General features: G+C 32.7%; 2 protein-coding genes across 5 annotated transcripts; both read left to right on the top strand.

Annotated features, from left to right (window-relative positions):
* The first annotated feature begins 596 nt into the window (after positions 1-596).
* On the top strand, positions 597-3,574 carry LOC110725789 (tropinone reductase-like 2). The gene is made up of 2 exons (XM_021905261.1): positions 597-679; positions 1,441-3,574. The coding sequence occupies exons 1-2, from the start codon at positions 648-650 to the stop codon at positions 2,177-2,179; spliced, it is 771 nt and encodes a 256-aa protein (XP_021760953.1). The 5' UTR covers positions 597-647; the 3' UTR covers positions 2,180-3,574.
* Positions 3,575-8,288: 4,714 nt separating this feature from the next.
* Positions 8,289-19,970, top strand: LOC110730058 (IAA-amino acid hydrolase ILR1-like 3). 4 transcript variants are annotated; one of them, XR_002512996.1, is made up of 7 exons: positions 8,289-8,601; positions 11,262-11,328; positions 16,599-16,724; positions 16,850-17,143; positions 17,335-17,460; positions 18,443-18,924; positions 19,222-19,528. XR_002512996.1 is itself a non-coding variant. In XM_021909838.1 (5 exons), the coding sequence occupies exons 1-5, from the start codon at positions 14,990-14,992 to the stop codon at positions 18,821-18,823; spliced, it is 1,314 nt and encodes a 437-aa protein (XP_021765530.1). In that variant the 5' UTR covers positions 13,637-14,989; the 3' UTR covers positions 18,824-19,029. The 4 variants fall into 4 exon arrangements, 1 of the variants encoding a protein (XP_021765530.1); XR_002512995.1 differs by lacking the exons at positions 8,289-8,601; positions 11,262-11,328; positions 19,222-19,528 and adding exons at positions 13,637-15,376; positions 19,881-19,970; XR_002512994.1 differs by lacking the exons at positions 8,289-8,601; positions 11,262-11,328 and adding an exon at positions 13,637-15,376 and having other exon boundaries at positions 19,222-19,527.
* The last annotated feature ends 799 nt before the right edge of the window (positions 19,971-20,769 follow it).

Raw genomic sequence — 20,769 nt, 5'->3', positions numbered from 1 at the left:
CCCATACAAAATAGATACAGTACAAAATTGAGGAGTCCTAGTTAAAATCAGAGATTAACATTTCAATTTATCTCCTCTCACAATTTTAGGCATTGATTTCTGTGCCACTTTATTATTTTCATTTTATCATTTAAAAATAGAAGAAAATAATTAGATTGTGTGAGGAGATATATTCACAGATTTATCTTAAAGAAAAACTTGAATTTATCCGTACGAAATTACCGGAAAAAAAAAAGGCCAAATCTTAATACAGTAAATATCTAGTCTTATGGAGTATTTTTTTTTTAAGGACCGTGTCAACATATTTTAATTGCTCAAATGAAAAAGCTATTAATCGACCTGATGTCATGAAAAATTTCATATCTTACATTGTGAATTTAATGATTTGTATATAATATGAATATGATACAATTTAGAACTTGGTCAAATGAAAATCTTGCGATAACAAATCCAATGTGACGTCCCACGTAAATCTTTATTTATACGTAAATCTTTGTTATAATTTTGTGTATTTGATTAATCAAGTGATAATCTGTATATAAGTAGGACATCTAACAAGATTAATGTTCAACCAAATTACATACGAAGTATTAATTTTTAAAATCTCTCTTCTTTTTTTGTGCCTTCAATCTGGTTATTTAGGCGATATGAGGTTTTTACCCACATCAACCAACAAAAGGTAAGCATAAACAACTCCCCTTGGTATATTAAGGCTGAAATTTCTTACATATACCCAGGCACATGGGTACACTCATCAAGATTAATTATTGCTCATTTGATGATGTTAAATGAGCAATAATATCAAAACGAGAAGAAAAAAAATGCTATTGGATGCACCTTACTCATGTGTATATTTCTATAAATTCTATCCCTTTTTCCATGATACATAGTATTGATATCTATATGTAATTTGGTAAGTCACAAATATGTTAGTAATATAGTCATATTCAATTCTAAGGTTAAAGTAACATTTCAAAAGTATATACGATATACTAGTTTATATTTGTACTTACATTGCTTTTATATTAGGTTGTGATTGTAATAGTGTTGTTAACCTGATTAAAAAAATTAAACAAAACTCATAAATTAAGTGATTAGCACATTTCATTTGGTTGAATATAGCTACAGACTTTTTCTTTACCAACATGCTTACATGTATTATGTATAATCACTTATGCAGATAAATAGTCTTAGTTGTACTATGTATAAGGTACAACCAATTGTATATAGAGAATTATCGTCAATGACACGTGAAATAATGTTAGTAGTTTAGTACACTTCACAATATGCATATAACTTATGAAGTACTTGTATAGTTGTATATCTTTGTTACTTTAATTTGCAATTTCACAATATTATATTAAAGTTTGCAAAGCATATGCAACTAATTTGCATAGTTGGTCATCGTTCTCTAAACTGAAATTATTAAATTGCTTTTAGATTGGATGGAAAGATCGCAATAGTGACAGGAGGAGCAAGTGGAATTGGTGCAAGTGCAGTAAAACTCTTCTGGGAAAACGGAGCCAAAGTTGTAATTGCTGATATTCAAGACGATCTAGGCCAAAAATTGGCCACGAGTCTCAACAACGACAACATCATGTACTTCCACTGCGACATATCAATAGAAGAAGAAGTTCGTGACCTTGTAGACTACACAATCTCTAAGTATGGTAAGCTAGACATCATGTACAACAATGCAGGCATAAGGGACAAGCCTAGAGGTTCGATTTTAGACTCGACTCAAGAGGAGGTGGATCGAGTCCTTAGAGTGAACCTATATGGTTCATTCTTTGGAGCCAAGCACGCTGCTCGAGTCATGGTGCCACAAAAGGAGGGTTGCATATTGTTCACTTGTAGTGTTTGCACATTGATAGGAGGGATAGCAACGCACCCTTACACTATGTCTAAGCATGCCATTTTGGGTTTGGCGAAGAATTTGAGTGTTGAACTTAAGCAACATGGTATAAGGGTGAATTGTATCTCCCCGTCGGGTGTATTCAGTGGCATGGCACCGAGGCTTATTGGGGGTCAAGGGGTTTTGATGACCGAGGACGTTGCTCGAGCAGCTCTGTATCTAGCTAGTGATGATGGAAGTTTTGTGAATGGACATAATCTTGTACTAGATGGTGGATCTAGTGCAGTGAATTCATCCATGGGATTCGCGTTCAATTCAAGTTAAACAAACTAAAAAAATTAGCATATTGTTGAAAATTTGCGTGTTATGCCAACAAATGTTTAAAATGGCACTTATAATTAGATGTATCATGTATGTGGAAATGAGTAAAAACATACAAGAGCGTATTATTTTGTTGTCTATTTGTGGTTCACATAGATGTACATTTTAATTAGCACTATGATCTTTATAGTATACATTTTTGTAATGACTGTTTAATTAACGCATACTTTTAATAGCTATTTATAAAGATTTAGACATAAGTGGGTAATTATTAAATTAATAAAATTTATGATAGATGGAATAAAAATATTTGACTATTCATCAGACCTACTTTTACTAATATTTGCGATTTAAATATAAAAAATAAAAAAAATAAAAAAATAAAAAAATAAAAGTATAGTCTTGTAGGTACTTATTAGAATCATCTAAATGAATAAATTATTAATTTTCAATTATCATAATTTATACTTATTGATAATTAAAGATATCAAAATTTTACATTGATATAAGTGCCTAGAGAACTTCTTGTGTTCTTGTTCAAAATAACTCCTTACACGGGTTAGAGAACTTCGACACTAATTAAATTCCAACTATCTTTTACTCTCCTCCTCCTCCCCCCTTCACAATTCAATTTGCAATAATTGGGTCTTAACCATATTAATTCTGTATTTATGGTCTCAATCTAAATGGGTCAAAAATTCAAGATGATCAGGGTTTCTGGGGCAGACTCAGAACTTAACCCGAGTTCACAATCTCCAAGTATGGTAAGCTCCCAGCCATTAATGCAACCCAGATGGTCTCGTACAAAGAAGGACAACTTAGTAACATTCATATTAAATTTTCTTAAAAACAAAATTGTCATATAAACCAAAAAAAAAAAAAAAACGACCACAAACAAAATAACAAATCAAAAGACCACAGCCAAAACAGAGCAGTGCACTATCAACACACTGACTAAAAGCTTTTAAAAAAAAAAAAAAAAAAAAAAAAAGACCAGCAAAAGCAGAAAAATGTAAATTAACCACATGTAAATTCGCACAGAACACCAGCCAAAACTCTCTTCCCATGTAACCTGCATAAGAAACTTCTAAAAATAAGGACACTGATCACCAAAACCGTAACGTGAACACAAGAAACATAATTCACTCAAATGCAAACAACTAATCCACCATTACAAACCAAATGCAAACTACACATAGTCTATGCTACTAAGCATTATTAGTTTGGTTTAATGTCCTAAACCAGACATTGTAAAAAAGCTAACACTATAGCCCTAGCAATCTCATTCCATGTCAGAGTATCCTAGTTTACAATGCACCAATAAAATCAAAGATAAAAATGCCAAAGCAATCTAGAAAGTGTAACAAACAAAGTTAAAAAAAGTTCCAATGACAAGGATCAACAGCTTCACGTGCAAAAAACAAAAGAAGCAAGATATTATATCAACTTATCACATAGTTATTAATCTTATTATTTGTATATCAGCCACTTTCAAAGAATGAACAATTTTGTATGATCATTCCAAAGTTTATATATATCAATATATGTCATAAGCAGATTCCGTCTTGCATTCGTTACAATCGCAGAAGTAGCAGCAATTAAGGTATAAGAATTAGAATTTAGAAAGTTAAGCAATTTCAGTCTAGCAATCTTCAAAGCTGAAAAAGTTAGTAATTTTTTTTACCTTTTTAATTGTGGCGGCGCGTGGGATTTTAGAGCGATTGAAAAAGTTACAGGGATTGCTTTCTTTTTTTTTTTTTATTTTTTTTTTTTATGAATGGTTCAAAGAAACCTCATATCTTATATACGTGGTATGTATCATACTATTAAAGAAACCTTTTTTTAAAGAAAAATGGTCTCTTTGCCTTCTAGATTTTTAATTTAAAAAGGAGTTTAAGAAACCATATGTACTAGTAGTATGGTTTTTTTGTTAAATCTAACTAACCACACTAAAAACATGGTTTCTTATGCTAAGAGACCATTGAGATATAAACCATACATTTTTTGGTCTCTTAGGCCTATTTGGTTTGGTTTCTTATACTATTTTTGTAGTAGTGGTTCAAATTTTGCTCATAAATATTCTCTATGGATCTTTGCCCCTTAATTTGGGGAATATTATTCTCTACAATATTGTGATCAATATTTTCCAAAGATAAACCTAAATCTACGGTTGACTGAACTTCATAATCTACCTCCATCTCAACTTGATCTTTTTGCCTAAAAGAATATCTTTTGATCCCAAAATACTATCCTCACCTAAATTGATAATTTCCTTTACGACCATTTCTCTATCTAAAGTCAAAGAATTGACGTGCCCCTCAATTTGCTGAATTGTTTTAGGGTTCAGCTTAATTTCAATTCATTTCAGTTCAGTTTCTAATTTCCTTCTCTCAAAAACAATTCATTTCAGCTTTATTTAGTTCAGTTTAATTCAGTTCTTAATTTCCTTCTCTCATAAACAATTCATTTCAGCTCTATTCAGTTCAATTCAATTCAGTCCAGTTATTTTTAGTAAATCGGAACAGGCCCTAATTCTGTTCTAATATTTCCTCCAAAAATTCCATATCCTAATCCTGATCTAATATTTCAAATCTTAACCCCGAGTGTTTGTTCTGTTTTGACTTTTCTGAAGCATTATGGCTCATCTCGCCTGTGTTGGCTTGACTAGCAGGCTTGCTTTGACCATTTTTCACCACTTGTGGTTCCTTAAGCTTGACTCCAGTTGCACCTTTGAGAGCTTTCTCATTGCTACCTTTAGAAGCATACTTTCTGGTAGTCCTTTGGACCAGCATCCACGAAAAAAACTGATCGCAGTCCTGGTTGAGGCTGGATAACTTAAGCTTTGCCTTGAACTCTTTCACCATCCTCTTCTTGGACCATTTTCATGGTAGAATCTTCTTCCTTGTGTCCCAACCTTTTACATTGGAGACAAATTAGTCCTTCGTACTGAATACGCCAAATTCTTCTATTAAGACAAAACTTGGACAATAAAAGCTTGGATAGATCAACTTTTATACTAAAACGCACGAACTGACCTCTGCTCATGGTCTCTGTATTTCTATCTATACTAATAACCTTCCCAATTTTAGAGCCAATTTGTGGAGAAACTGTTTGTCGAAGTATTCAACTAATAACTGGGGTATGCGAACCCACACTATCAAAAATTTGATTGGGGCTTCATCTGCTACGAAATTTGGGACCCATTTCCTTATATACTCAAATAACTATCACCAATTATCCACGGCCCCTAGGTAAGCACAAAGTGGTAATCCTCCATATTCGTGAATCTGACTACATATTAGGCAAATCTGACTTCCGTTAAGGTGATATCTTTCAATCTCAATCGTTTAATAAGAACTTCATAAATGAGTTTCTTATCGAAAGATTTGATAATAAGGGTGTTTTGCCATGGCTTCCTTAGTCTTTTCTTTTCCTCCTTAGTTAGAATAAAATTTGGGCATTAATTGTCATCCGTATCACAATCAAGAGGAACATCATCATTAGAATCGAAATCCTCTTCAGTATGAACAATTTGCGATTGTCCATTTGCCATTCCTAGTCCTCCTTTAGCCATATTACTATATGACATTTTTAGGGATTCTTGGTTGATTTTCCTGAGGAGTTTCCTCAACAAATGAAACCATCTCCACATCTTGAACTCTTAGTTCTCTAGATCCTAAACTTTAAGGTGAATTTTCAGGCGTTCTTTTGAATTTTTTATTCGATCTTCTCATGACATCGGTTTCTTCAGTAGAGAGTTCGTTTGCTCTCCATTTTTACAGTATAGTTTATAAAAAAAAAATTATTAAAAATTATAAACTATACTATAAAAATTATAAACATTTGATATTAAAATTGTATAAATCGAGACGAATCTAGCAAGATCCCACATGCATGAATATATATTTGCTTAAGCATAATCATCAAAGCTAGTCAAAGTTCAACACATAAATAGTGTAAAAGTCAAATTGTTGCAACTATAAAAAGAAAAACGGAGAAAGTATATTTTAATATTTCATTCAAAATTCAAACCAAATTTTTAAATAAAATTTCATATCTGATTTGTATTTTCTTTGCATAATCAATGCACCAACATTCCCAACCACTCCATTCTCTCTCCTCTTTTTTTTTTTTTTTTTTTTTGTTCTATATATTTTTCTCTCCTCTCTCTTCTAAAAGTTCTAATGTTCTTCTTGTTCTTCATGTTCTTAAATTTAATTTCTTATTTAGATTATTTCTACAATTTTCTTTTTATATATATAATGTTTATCATGTTTCATGACTAATTCTCCTCTTATTATTTTTGGCTAAAAAGTTTAGCGGTTCGAATTTGGATTTTAAGTGATTTGATTTTTGCTCTCTTCTCTCTTTTGTTAGGTTCTTCATGTTCTTGTATATGTTATGAAAAAATTTGTTCTTCATCTTTTGGTTGAAAAATTGTTTGTTTTTTCAAATATTCATATGAATATATAATATTTTGTTATACAATAATTTTTAAATTATTTGTTATTTATCGTTGTGTTACAAATGTAGTATGTAAATTTTTTTTCCTTATTTTGATTTGTATGAATGTTATGTTCAAAATTGGGAAAAAAAAAGGTTGTTATATATATATATATATATATATATATATATATATATATTAGCTTCATTGTACTGATTTTTCATATTATTAAATTAGTTTGAAGACAAAAAATGTTATAATTTCATCCATACCATATAGTTTTTCAATCGAATCGTACTATATTATGTGAATTGAAATATCGTTATTTTCAATATTCTTCAATGTTCACATTTTTTTTTAAGAAGAATAGTTTTCCCAGATTTTAAACATCGAAATATAAAATTTGTTCAAGTTAGATTATTGATCAGTAACAGAAGATAGACACTGAATTATTCACAATGGCAACACAATAAACTCCTTGAATCATCTTGGTGACAGATTAATAAGAAATTAATATTAAGTTGTAGAACCAAACATCAAACTTTCTAATTCATGAAACATTTGGAGTAATTAATTGATGATTAATATTGTGATTTAAAAAAACGAAAAAAAGGGTCAAATCTTAAAAATAAAACGATTTGTAACGATTGTAAGTTTGTAATTTATTCAGTAACAACAATTATTTAGATAGTATTCAATAACTATATTACAGTAACAATAGTTATTTAAATAGTACTCAAAATCTATATTATAGTCTATAAATAATGGCGGTGTATACTAAAATATAAATATTCAAGATGTTAACAAGGTAAATATCCCGCAATTTTGGTTGTTGATTTGCTTTAAAACTATTACTTATTTTTCATTTAAAAACTTCAGTTTCGAACGTTTCCTTACAAGAAATAAACAATTTCAAGTATCCAAAATTGTAAGTTTTATTATTAATATGTTTTAAAACTTTTACTTATTTTGCATTTTAAATTTTTTTGACAAAATGATATATTTATTAGTAACCGATAACTATTATTTGTATTCCAAATTTATTTTATTTTAACCGTCCACCATTTTATTTTAACCCTTCACTATTTTATTTTAGCCCATCAACTCAAACGCCATCATTTGTATTGGGTGTTACAAGCAAACAATAAGTATTTCAATAATTATTACTTAATTCGTCAATGATTATTTTTGCATAATCTCACTTCTTGGTATAACAATTGATCGAGTGTTAGTATTGGTATATTATAATATTAGTAATTATTATGCCTTTTAATACTCAATTATTATCTATTATTAATATTAAGGAGCTTAATTTCACTTTTTAGTAAACACAATTGATTGAGATTTAGTAGTTGTACATTGTTATTAAGGCGCATCATTTTATTTTTAAAAATAACAATTGATCGATAGTTAGTATGTGTACAATGTACATTACAAGTTTAATAATTTTTGTGCCTTGAAATAATCGATTATCTAATATTAAGGAATAAGATCATATTAGTATTGCAAACAATAATGAATGAATGGCTTATTGAATATAGTTACTAATCTTCTTACACGATGAAAAAAAGGATAATAAACGAAGACTAATTATAGATCTTCTTACATATAGTGTGTGTATATATATAGGGGAGGGATCCAGTAAGAACCCTCCTTTATATAAGAACTCAATCTTATATAAGAATCAATCTCAACCGTAGGATTAAATAGGGATGAGTGGTCAGGATTAAAACAAAACAAAAACCAATTTAACCTCAAATTCAAAGCAACTCATGATTTTCTCTCTCTTCAAAAACCAGTTTATCTCTCCTCAAACTCACAAAAATCGCTGTAGAAGCTGTTATTTGAAGGATTTTCAACTTTTTTCCTTCATTTTTTTTTGCATAAATTCAACATCAAGGATCGTAAAACAAGTCAAATTGTTGAATAAATGTACAAATTCTGGCGATAAAGCCCTAGATTTCGCAATTTTCAAATTCAGGTACATATTCCTTCGATTTCATTAGAAATTTATTGCTTATGTTCATTATATGTTCGAATTTCGTTTATACAGTGTTTGGATTTGTTATTTTGTTCTTCAATTTCAGTAGATTTTTTTGCAAATATAAACCCTAGATTTCACTTAATTTTTTTTCGAATTTACATTTTTAAATTTAGCTAGTTCAATTGCAATTTATTTCAATATATGTTCTTACAATTTTTTCGATTTTTAGGATTTTTTCTATTTTAGGTATTTTATTTTGTTTATTCGGTTTTTTTCGATACTCTTTCGATTTTTAGGATTTTATCGATTTCAGGTAATTTATTTTTGTTCTTTCGTTTATTTCTACTGTCATCGATTTTAATTCGAATTTAGATTCAAGGTTTTAGCGATTTTGTACTGCAAATTTTTTTTTATTATTTGGCCTATGTTCTAAATTAGTTCTATGTTATAAATTATCTATACAGTGTAGTTAATTGATTGGATGTAATTTGTAGCATTAGTATTAGTTTAATTGATTAGCATTATTATACTTCATGTTCGATTATTTTTATGATCATGTTCTAAATTTAAGTGTCGTATGTTCTAAAGATGTTCTGGCTAGGTGTGGTATGTAGAGGAAGTTCAGGAGAGATCCTTTGGTGTGCTGCGTTTCAGAGCTTAGAAAAATGGGAATCGAGGGTGGGGGAAGCCAAGACTGTTTTCTAGGGGCTGCATATGGCGTAAGGTCATAAGTGAGGCAAACCCTGCCACTGTAATTGGTGTTCCAATACAGTCTACAAATTTGATGTATGCAATGTCATATGAGTGGTCTATACGATCTTTTGTAATCTTGGCACATCGTAACTCCTAAGAGATCACTTGCACTACAAGAAAACAGCTGGATTCCGACGGAATTTTTCCGTCAAAAACATAGGAAATTCCGTTGGAACAAGCCTTCCGACGGAATTCCGTCAGAAGTAGTCTGTCGGAGCACCCCTTGTCGGAAATTCGGCCTTGTCCGGCGGAAATTCCGTCGGAAGAGGTGATTTCGACGGATCTAATTCTGTCGGCGCTGATTTTGACTTTAATTGAAATTCCGTCGCAAAGTTCCGACGGAAAATTCCATCGGAGGTGGATTAGCTTCCGATGGAATATTCCGTCGGAAGAGGAATATTCCGTCAACGGATCTAATTCTGTCGGCGCTGATTTTGACTTTAATTGAAATTCCGTCGCAAAGTTCCGACGGAAAATTCCATCGGAGGTGGATTAGCTTCCGACGGAATTTTCCGTCGGAAGAGGAATATTCCGACGGAATATTCAGTCGTCGGAAAAGGAATATTCCGACGAAAATTCAATAAAAAAAATAAAAAAATAAAAAAACCAGACCCCCACCCTGGCCAGACCACCCCCACCCTGCCCAGACCAGCCCCCCACCCCCTGCCCCCTACTACCCACCCACACCATCACCAACCCACCCCACCCCACTCCCTGACTCTCCACACCACCACTGCCCCCCTACCCCCTCCCCCTAAACCGTACCACCAACCCACACCACCCACCTTAACCAACCAGTCCCCCTAACCCGTACCACCAACCCACACCACCCCATAACCACCACCCAAACCCGAAACCACCCAGATCTACCACCCAAACCCACGCCATCAAAACCCACGAAACCACCAAAAAAACCCACCACCTCCAAAAATCGCCACCCACCACCAACCCACACACCACAAACGCACACACAACCACTTTACACACAAAAAATAAAAATAAAAACAAAGAAAAAAAAAATCGCAAATCGAAAAATTAAATAACAAAACATACCTTATTATTTGAAATAGAGTCGAATTTAACCACGAGAACGGTTTAACAAGGCCAAATTCGGCCATTAAAAGTCTAGATCTAGGCTTTTAATGGTCGAATTTGGCCTAAAAAACCACCAAGATCGACGTTGGGCATAGTGGTGGTATGGTGGTGTTGGTTGAGGCGGGAAGGAGGGGAAAGAAATTAAATCACGTTGGTGTGAGAATGAAGGAGGGGAAATAATTCAGAGAAGAAGGAGGCGAGAAAGAGGAAAGAAGGAGAGGAGAGAGAAGGAGAAGAGATTCAGAGAATTGCATAGAGGAAGAAGAAGAGAAGAAGAGAGAGAAAGAGAGGGGAAAGAGGCGGAGAAAGAGGGGAGAGTAATAAGGCGGAAACTTAGGGTTTTTTTTTATATAAATAATTAATTTTATTTCGACGGAATATTCCGTCGGAATATTCCGACGAGTTTTAATTCCGTCGGAAATATAATTATTCCGAGGGAATATTCCATCGTAAACTTCCGACGGATTGTTTTTCCGCCGGAAAAGTAATTTTCCGACGGAATATTCCGTCGAAAACCTTTATATTCCAACGGATTTTAATTCCGTCGAAAATTTCCGACGAAATAAAAATCCATCGGAACTTCTGAGGTTTCCGACGGAATTTAGGGTCCGTCGGAAACAGTCCGTCGGAAATCAGCCTATTTCTAGTAGTGTTGAGGGTTGAGAATCCTTTTCTCCTAGATATTTTGGATATTTGCCTTGTGAGTCAAAGCTCACTTGCTTTTGTTTGCTGCTCTTTGTTGCAAGGCTGTTTGTGCTGTTATGTTAAGCTTTGTTTCTTTTGTCTGCTGTTGGCTGCTTGTTTATCAGCTTGGATGTTGCTGTGGGCTGCTGCTGTGCTTGGCTGTTCTTTTTGGTCCTGGGCTGGTGTTCCTTGGTGATGATGTGTTCCTCTCTTACATCCTGTCTTTGCTTATTGTGTAGCTTTGTTTGTTGCTATGGTGTTTTGTTGTCTTGATGTTTGCCTTTGTTTGTTTTGGTTTTGGTTGTTTGCTAGCTTTTTGCGAGCTTAGTTTTGTTGTATTGTTGTTGGTGGATGTTTGGCCTCTTGGCTGTTGTAGATAGGTGTGGGCGTGCTTTGCCCTTTCTTTGGTAATAAAATTCTTATTTACCAAAAAAAATTTAGAACATAGGAAAAAAAAACTTATTTAGAACATAGGAAAAAAAAAACTTTAGAACATAAGTAGACTAAATTTAGAATATAGAAAAAAATAATTTAGAACATAAGTAAGAGAATATTCAGAACATAGGAAAAAAAAAAACTTTAGAACATAGGTAGAAAAAATTTAGAACATAGGTTGAAAAAATTTAGAACATAAGTATACTAAATTTAGAATATAGGAAAAAAAATAAAAATTTGTGAGTGTTATATTAAATAAAAATTTGTAGATATAAATTTAATTGATGAGCTATTAAATTCTCAAGTCAATTTGATTTGTATAAGTGTTTGTGAGTAGTTGGTGTGGCTAAATTTAAAACATAGGAAAAAAAAAAACTTTAGAACATAAGTAGACTAAATTTAGAACATAGGAAAAAAAATTTAGAGCATAGGTAAAATAATATTTAGAACATAGGGAAAAAAAAAATTTAGAACATACGTAGTAAAAATTTAGAACATAGGAAAAAAAAATCAGAACATAAGTAGACTAAATTTAGAACATAGGAAAAAAAATTTAGAACATAGGTAAAAGAATATTTAGAACATAGGAAAAAAAAACTTTAGAACATAGGTAGAAAAAACTTTAGAACATAGGTGTAGAATATACGAACAACTTTAAAACATAGGAAATGTTTGGAACATAAGAAAATGATTTGCAACATAGTAAAAATTTAGAACATAGAAAATTAGAACATTGGGAAAAAAAATTGGAAATTTAGAATATTGGGAAAAAAAATAAGAGCATAGAAAATAAGTTTAGAACATATACTAAAAATTTAGAACATAGGGTGAAAAAATTTAGAACATAGGATAAAGTTTAGAACATAGATAGAAAAAATTTAGAACGTACGGAAAAAAAAAATTAGAAAATAGGTAGAAAAAATTTAGAACATAGGATAAAATTTAGAGCATACAGAAAAAATTTAGAACATAGGAAATAAATTTAGAATATAGACAAAAAAAAATTGAATATAGGATATATATTTAGAACATGGACAAAAAAATTTTGAACATAAACAATAAAATGTAGAACATAGGAAAATAGTTTAGAACATACATATATTTAGAGCTTAGATTGAAAAATTTAGAGTTTAAGCAATAAATTTTAGAACATATGCAAATAATATTAAGTACATATGATAAAACTTATTAGCTCAATTGGAAGAGCACTATGCAAATGCATAAAGGATGTAGGTTCAATTCCTACATAGGTTATCTTTATAAATAACTAATAAAAACTTCAAATGTTTTATTTTTTGTAAAAAAAATCCAATAAAACAAATTAAATTAGCACTAAGTTATATGAGCAGAAAATAAGTAGACTAAATTTAAAACATAAGAAAAAAAAACTATAGAACATAAGTAGACTAAATTTAGAACATCTGTAAAAGAATATTTAGAACGTAGGAAAAAAAAAACTTTAGAACATAGGTAGTAAAAATTTAGAACATAGGAAAAAAAAACTTTAGAACATAAATAGACTGAATTTAGAACATAAGCAAAAGAATTTAGAATATAGGTAAAAGAATATTTAGAACATAGGAAAAAAAAATTTAGAACATAGGTAGAAAAAATTTAGAACATAGAAAAAAAAAATTAGAACATAAGTAGACTAAATTTAGAACATAGAAGTGGGCAAAAAAAAATTAGAACATAAAAGAAGAATTACAGAAATGCCATTACTAAAGGATCATTTTAGATTGTTGGATCAAAACTAGCAAAAAAAATATTAGAACATAAAAGAAGAATTACAGAAATGCCATTACTAAAGGATCATTTTAGATTGTTGAATCAAAATTAATAAACGGCTGAGATTGATTCTTATATAAGATTGAGTTCTTATATAGAGGAGGGTTCTTATATGAGTCTTCCTATATATATATATATATATATATATATATATATATATATATATATATATATATATATATATATATATATATATATATATATAGTTTTATTATAAATATGTAATTTGAAACTTTTGCTTCACATATAGTTTTATTATAAATATATATATATATGTATTAAGAGCTACAGTGACACAAAAGTCACTAGTTCAAATCACATCCACCATTCCATACCGCACTTTCAAGTAGAATTTTTCATGTGGTGTATAAAAGGCCCATACCACATTTCACATTGCAAACCTAAAGGGTCTTTTTTTTCAATAGTAAAAAAATTCATTAATAAAAAGTCATACGACATCTACAAAAGAGATTCGGTTTTAAAAATACATAAGATATTGAATCAAATAAATATTCATTCATAAAACTACAATCATCGAGTAGATCTTGCATTGTGGAATATATCCCACTCATATCGCTGGAAAAGCCTTGTTGGAGAGACAATCTAACGATCCTTTGTAGCCGTAAGGATGTTTTCCTCCTGATTCATCTGTTTGTATTCGAAGCTTAATAACCCCTGCGATCTCGCATAATTTTTCACCAACGAAATAATTTCACAACAATCCATTAGATCTAATATCATGTATTCAAACCTAAAAAGATTCTCCCCCGAAAAGAGGAGATAAATCTATCTGTCAAAAGAGGTTGAAAAATTCTTGTCTTTCGAAAAAGATAGGAAACCCTTTCTTTCGAGGGAGAAAAGTTCCTCCTAAAAGGAGGAAGCATTATTATAAACCTAAAAAAACTTTTAAAGAAACAAGGATGGAGGCTTTCCACCGGTTAAAACCGATGAAAGCCCCTTAAAAAAACAACAATGGAGGCTAGGGTTGAGGAGGGAGGAAGCACCTAAAGGGTAGTGGTGGCAATTTGGGTCAGGTCGGGTTCGGATCAGATTTCGGGTCTATTTTGGATTATGTTTAGAAACAATCGAAAATAACGTAAAACTTAAAATTATTACGAAATATGAAATATGGGTCAAATCGGGTCGAAGTCTTTCTAATTATCCAAAAAATTAGAACATCCATAATGGCGAGCTACATGTACATGTAGCTTTGGGTTGCCACATCATTAATCCCCAAGCTACAACCTCTACAATAGTAAGTTACATCCTTTTGTAATATATAAATTTTAAAAAAATAAACAAACAAATACATAAAAAATATTAAACAAATCAATATATGTGTGTTGGGTGGAGTGATAGAATTATGTAGGTTGGCTTAGCTATAAGTGGTTGTAACTCTACAATGACTAGCATGTACCTAGAATAATTGCTAGCAGGTCCTTATGCACAATTATTGTGAATGCTCTTACGAATTTTGACAGATTTTTGCTTGAATTGTTCGATATGTCGGTGTCATTCTCGTGTTATTGTTCAAACTTCGAAGTTACTCCGTATACGAGTTAAAGAGCTTCAACTTCAACACTAATTAAATTCCAACTATCTTTTACTCTCTCATCCCATATGATCAAACATGGGTCCTCACAATTCAATTTACAACAATTGGGTGTTCACCGTATTAATCTTGTATTTATGGTCTCAATCTAAATGGGTCAAAATCATCTGGGTTTCTGGGGCCAACTCAGAATCCGACCCGAATTCCCTCGGTCAAGAATTACTGGAAATGGCCAGAAATCCCGAGTTCTTCGATTGGTTGAAGAAGGTGAGGAGAAGAATCCATGAAAACCCAGAACTTTCATTTGAAGAGTACAAGACGAGTCAACTCATCAGATCAGAGCTTGACTCGCTGGGAATTGAGTACACGTGGCCAGTTGCTAAGACTGGTGTTGTCGGGTCAATCGGGTCCGGGTCACAACCTTGGTTTGCTCTCAGGGCTGACATGGATGCCCTCGCCATTCAGGTCCCTTTTTTGGTGTTGGCATAATTCTCTAAAAAAAAAAAATTAAAAATGAATTCTTGTTTGATAAATTTAGAAAGTTAAAAAAAATCATATTGTCTTGTTTATACAAAGCTTGCAAATTCTTAGCTTTTTTTTATTACTCTGTTGTCTTGAATTAATTCTCATTTCTTTGGGCAAAAGTTTTTAGGAAAGTTAATGGAAAAAAATGTAAACAAAATTTAGTTGATGGTGGAGTTTATAATAATACATAAAGACAAATGTGATGTTTTTTTTCCTCCAATATATCTTTAAAGCATAAAAATATTTAATTTGACTGTCTTTTGAACTTTGTTTCTAAACTAGTGTATCATTGTATCTCCTGAAGCTGCCATTGCTAATATTCCTGGAATATTGCTGCCAAAATTGATAGTTTATGGTTGAACTAGATATACTCGGTACCATTTTTATTTGAAAGCAGTGACTTGTGGTATAATGTGTCACTCTGGACAACTGGTTGGCATTGGAAGCAAATTTGCAAGTTAAGGATCGAATTTAAAGGTGTCACATTGGTAATACCTCGTCCAATTCATGAATGAAGGGTTGTTTTAGGAAGAGAGTGGCGCAGTGTTGTAGTCTTTGTAGATATAGTAAGTGGTTCCTAAAGGCGAAGGGTTGGTTTACGAAGAGAGTGGTGCAGATTTGCAGATATAGTAAGTGGTGCCCGAAGGTGAAGGGTTGGTTTAGGAAGAGAGTGGTGCAGTGTTGTAGTCCTTGCAGATATAGTTAGTGGTTCTCGAAGGTGAAGGGTTGGATTAGGAGGAGAGTGGTGCCGTGTTGTAGGCTTGTAGCTGCTTGTATACTTGTATGGATCCACCGGAACAATGTTGTGTGGAATTCCCAACTGTTAGTCCATATAAATTGGTACAGCAGCTTATATGAGATGTTTGAAATGGAGTTTTGATTTTGTTATCAAATAGTTAGTGTTGTAGACAAGCTATGGTTAAGGGAGTAAAACTACTGGTTTCTTGCTGTCTTCCCTAGGCTTTGGAGAGGCCCTCAGTAGAAAAAGTCTCTACTTAAAATGCCTGTTGTTATTCAGTTCTTTTCTTACTGATTATAAAACTAAATTAGAGATGGTTTAAATTATAATCAATTTTTTATGGATTTTGTCCAATGGCCTTTTGCGCATAGGGTTATAATATGAAATTGGATGTTCTGACATTTTTACCTTTTCATGTGTTAGGAAATGGTAGAATGGGAAAATAAGAGCAAGATCAATGGTAAAATGCATGCTTGTGGGCATGATGTGCATGTCACGATGCTTTTGGGAGCTGCGAAGTTGCTGCAACAGAAGAGGAAAGCCTTAAAGGTCTTTTTATCTCAAGCATGAAAATATTAAAAGTTTATATCCTTATAATTTGCTGTGATCAATTGTTGATGCTGACCAAAAAATTGGAAATAAATTGTTGATGTTTAAACTGTATTAATTTATAGGGAACTATTAAGCTGATTTTCCAACCTGCAGAAGAAGGTCGTGCTGGTGCATATTCTATGATACAAGAGGGTGCTATTGACAATGTGCAAGCGATTTTTGGACTACATGTTTCGCCTTACGCTCCTATAGGAACAATTGGATCTAGACCTGGCCCTGTGCTTGCTGGTGCAGGCAAATTTGTTGCAATAATTCAAGGAAAAGGTGAAATGAGAGATCCAATTTTTGCAGCATCCTCCACAATATTGTCGCTGCAACAACTTATTTCTCGAGAGACAGACCCTCTTGATGGAAGAGTAGGTTCCTCATTCCTAGTGTTCTTTACACATTATTGACACATACTCAAGATCTACGCCATTGAGTTTTTTTAGCATCTAATTTTAGTGTTATTACAATACTCAATTTTGTCCTACTTGTCTACTTTTCTAACACTAATAATTATCAAATCTGGGCCTATTAATCATGTGTGACCTTTAAACTGATATAGGTGGTGACAGTGACCATGGTCGAAGGCAACCAAGAGGGAGATATCCCCGAGACTGTTAAGTTTGGGGGGACTTTTAGGAGTGCAACTGCGGAGGGGTTGTCCAATCTTCAAAGAAGGATTAAAGAGGCAAGTGAAACTATACTTGAACACAAATCTTTCCACCAACTTTCAGAAAACTATTGATTTTTCTTGCCTACATTGTTTATCTTATCCTCTCAGTTTCTTCTTTTTTTTTTCTTTTTTTTTTTTCTGTTTTTGATGTTTCTAACTACTGAGAATGCGGTTTCTGATTTCAAATTAGATCTCCTTATTTTTGCATGTCATGCCTTAAAGCCCTTTTATTCACTTATTATTATGCAAATTTCAATGGCCTCATTGCCTCTCTGCTCAGTTTTGAAAGCGAAATTTCCTCTTAAGTGTTTAACACGTATTCAAGATATGCACCGTACATTATGAAAAGGTTCATCTAAGGATAATTGTTTCCTTGTTTCACTAGGATCAATTAACTAATTGTTGTATGTAGAAATAATGTGTACAAAGATTTACTCAGAGAAATGGAATTTTGTTCAACGGATGGGGCTATGTATGTTTCTTCTGCATATGCTACTGATTAAAAAACAATTCAAAGTTCGTTTGTATTGTTATTTGAATTTCCTCATGTGATGAACATCTTTAACTTCAAGATTGGCTAAACTGGTTGAGGTTGAGACTTTCCTGTAGTTTGTACTTTTAAGTTGAACCGTTTGCATGACGGTTGTTTTTTTTTTTTTTTTTTTGGTAACTTTTTCTGACTTATGGACCTTATTTTTGTATTATTTTTTTTTTAATGGTAAGGAGAAGGCCCATCCTAGAAGGGGGGAATTTAAGGGAAATCCCTCCTAGAATTTGCTTGGTGAGATTCGACTTCTGGCCTCATGCCTGGAAGTCGGAGAACTAGCCAACTACTCTAACCTCCTATCTCATGGACCTTATTCTTGTATGATTGTATCCTCCATGGTGCTAAAATTAAGTTGATGTACAGAGTATAGACTCCGTCAGATATGTGATTTGCTTGACTGGCATGATAAGATGACAATATGCTTAAGAACATTTCTCTATTTATTTACAGGTCATAGTGCTGCAAGCAGCTGTGCATCGGTGCACTGCTACTGTTGATTTTATGGAAGAAATAGCAAGGCATTATCCTCCAACCGTCAATGACAAAATGATGTATGACCATGTGAAGGGCATAGGAACAATGTTACTCGGGGAATCAAATGTGCTTATTTCTCCATTTCTCATGGGAGCAGAGGATTTTGGCTTCTATTCGCAGAAAATTCCAGCTGCGTTTTTCAACATTGGGATAGCGAACAAAACATTGAATTCAGACAAGCCATTACACTCGGCACACTTTTTTGTAGATGTGGATGCTCTCCCAATTGGAGCTGCACTTCATGCTGCTGTCGCGATGTCCTATTTGAATGACAATGCAGCAATGCAAAGTCAATAAGGAGCTTCGTGAAGTTGGCTTTTATTTGCTGTAAGACATCAGTGTACAGGATATGTTCTGATAACTCCATCACATGAAAAATGGTGGCTAATTGAATTCAGGTAACTTGACTAGGTTTGTTTAGTATCATATCCATTTGTATTGTATGTTTTTACTACCCTGTCCTAATTTAGCTGTCACAATAATAGCTCAAACCACATTATCAACGGGACAACCAACTCGGATGGCTTATTATTGCATATTAGTGATAGGTTGATCATTTGCATATTAGTGATAGGTTGATCATTTGCATATTATTGCATATTAGTAGTTCAATTTGATCATTTGATAAATGTGTTGCCCACTCTTTCTCTTCTTTTCCTCTCTTGATACTATACTAATTGCTGGCCTGTTTACAGACTTCAGTTGCCTTGCTCCCTCGACCTTCCACTTCTTGCTACTGTATAGACTTATAGTTTGGTTAACATTGTCAAAGGAGCCTGATATAGGAGAGATTCATTACAAGTGGACAATCAAAGACATCAAGTTATGGATGTCTACTTGTCTAGTAATCGAATGTTTTGTATAAAAATTTCATATCTTTTATACCTTAAATTTTATACACTTATCATATAAGGTGTTTGAAATGTGTATTAGAACATATCGAAAATTTTATTTAACGCGAAAATGATTTGCATGGCTAAAAATATAACTTCTCTTTGCATACAAGAAATCAACTAGTAGACTAATTAATGACTAGAAAATCAGTATAATGTTGAGTAAAGACTGAAAGTAGACCTAAGCCAACCCTATTAGCATAATTTTTCAGATATTTGTTGTAATTAGTCAACATTTAGCTCCATAATATCCGATTATAAATGGCTATTAAAACACCTAAATATACTTGAATTGTGGAAAATGCATAAAATTCAAACCACTCAGTTTGTAAATGAGGGCCTTTGAAACTTTATTGACAGCCCTTCTTTCTTATTGCTAAAATTGTAGTTGGATTAATTTGCCTCGTAATTTTTGGTGTATAATCATATCAATCTCTTTCTGATTCCAATTCGTATTGTAGCTGCATCAATACCTTAGTGCAACAAAATGCAGCCTCCAGACTCGCCACCACAAGAGCCAATGACGCCAAAACCCATACAAACGTCACAAGCATCACCACCATCGTCTCCCTCGAAAATTCCACTTAATGCAAGTAACACAATGCAGCCTCCAGGCTCACCAACAGAAGTACCAATGACGCCGAGACCCATACAAACGTCACAAGCATCACCACCATCGTCTCCTTTGAAAATTTCACAAGGAGCATCACCATCATTGTCTCCCTCGCAAATTTGACATGCACAATTGTCATTTTCACCTAACATTCCACAAGGATCTTCACGATTAAGTACGCAAACATCACAAGGATCTCCACGTTCAAGTACACAAACGCCACAAGAATCTCGACATTCTGATAAACAAATGCGACAAAGATCATCCTCAGCACAATCAACTCCATCTCCAGGAAACGTTCCTTTGAGCTACCCACCACCCTCTAACCTAACACCCACAAACGCCGCTTTTAAGGTTGAATGGTCTACCGGACTTTGTGCATGCCACTCGGACATCACAAATTGTAAGTTAAACATAAACTTACCTACTCGTGACAACGATTAATAATGTGCTTGGTATCCTTTGTTCCGAAACAAATGTCTCAATTAATTTTGAATCAAAACATTTTATGAAAATGTAAAGAACAAGGTTTTTGTCGATACAACCACAATAAAACTCAATAAAGATTAGCAATTTTTCAACAACCACACCTAAAAGGCTAAATTTCAACATGAATCATACACCTAAAAGGCTAAATTTCAACATGAATCATAATGTGCCCTTGTAAAATATACACAATGTACCCAAGCAAATAACGTTTTTCTAAATAAATGTATCACATTATGACTGTAAGACAA

Source organism: Chenopodium quinoa, unplaced genomic scaffold, assembly GCF_001683475.1.
Source record: "Chenopodium quinoa cultivar QQ74 unplaced genomic scaffold, ASM168347v1, whole genome shotgun sequence".
Taxonomy (NCBI): domain Eukaryota; kingdom Viridiplantae; phylum Streptophyta; class Magnoliopsida; order Caryophyllales; family Amaranthaceae; genus Chenopodium; species Chenopodium quinoa.
Note: the sequence above shows the minus strand (reverse complement) of the source record. Positions and strands in the feature narration are given on the sequence as shown.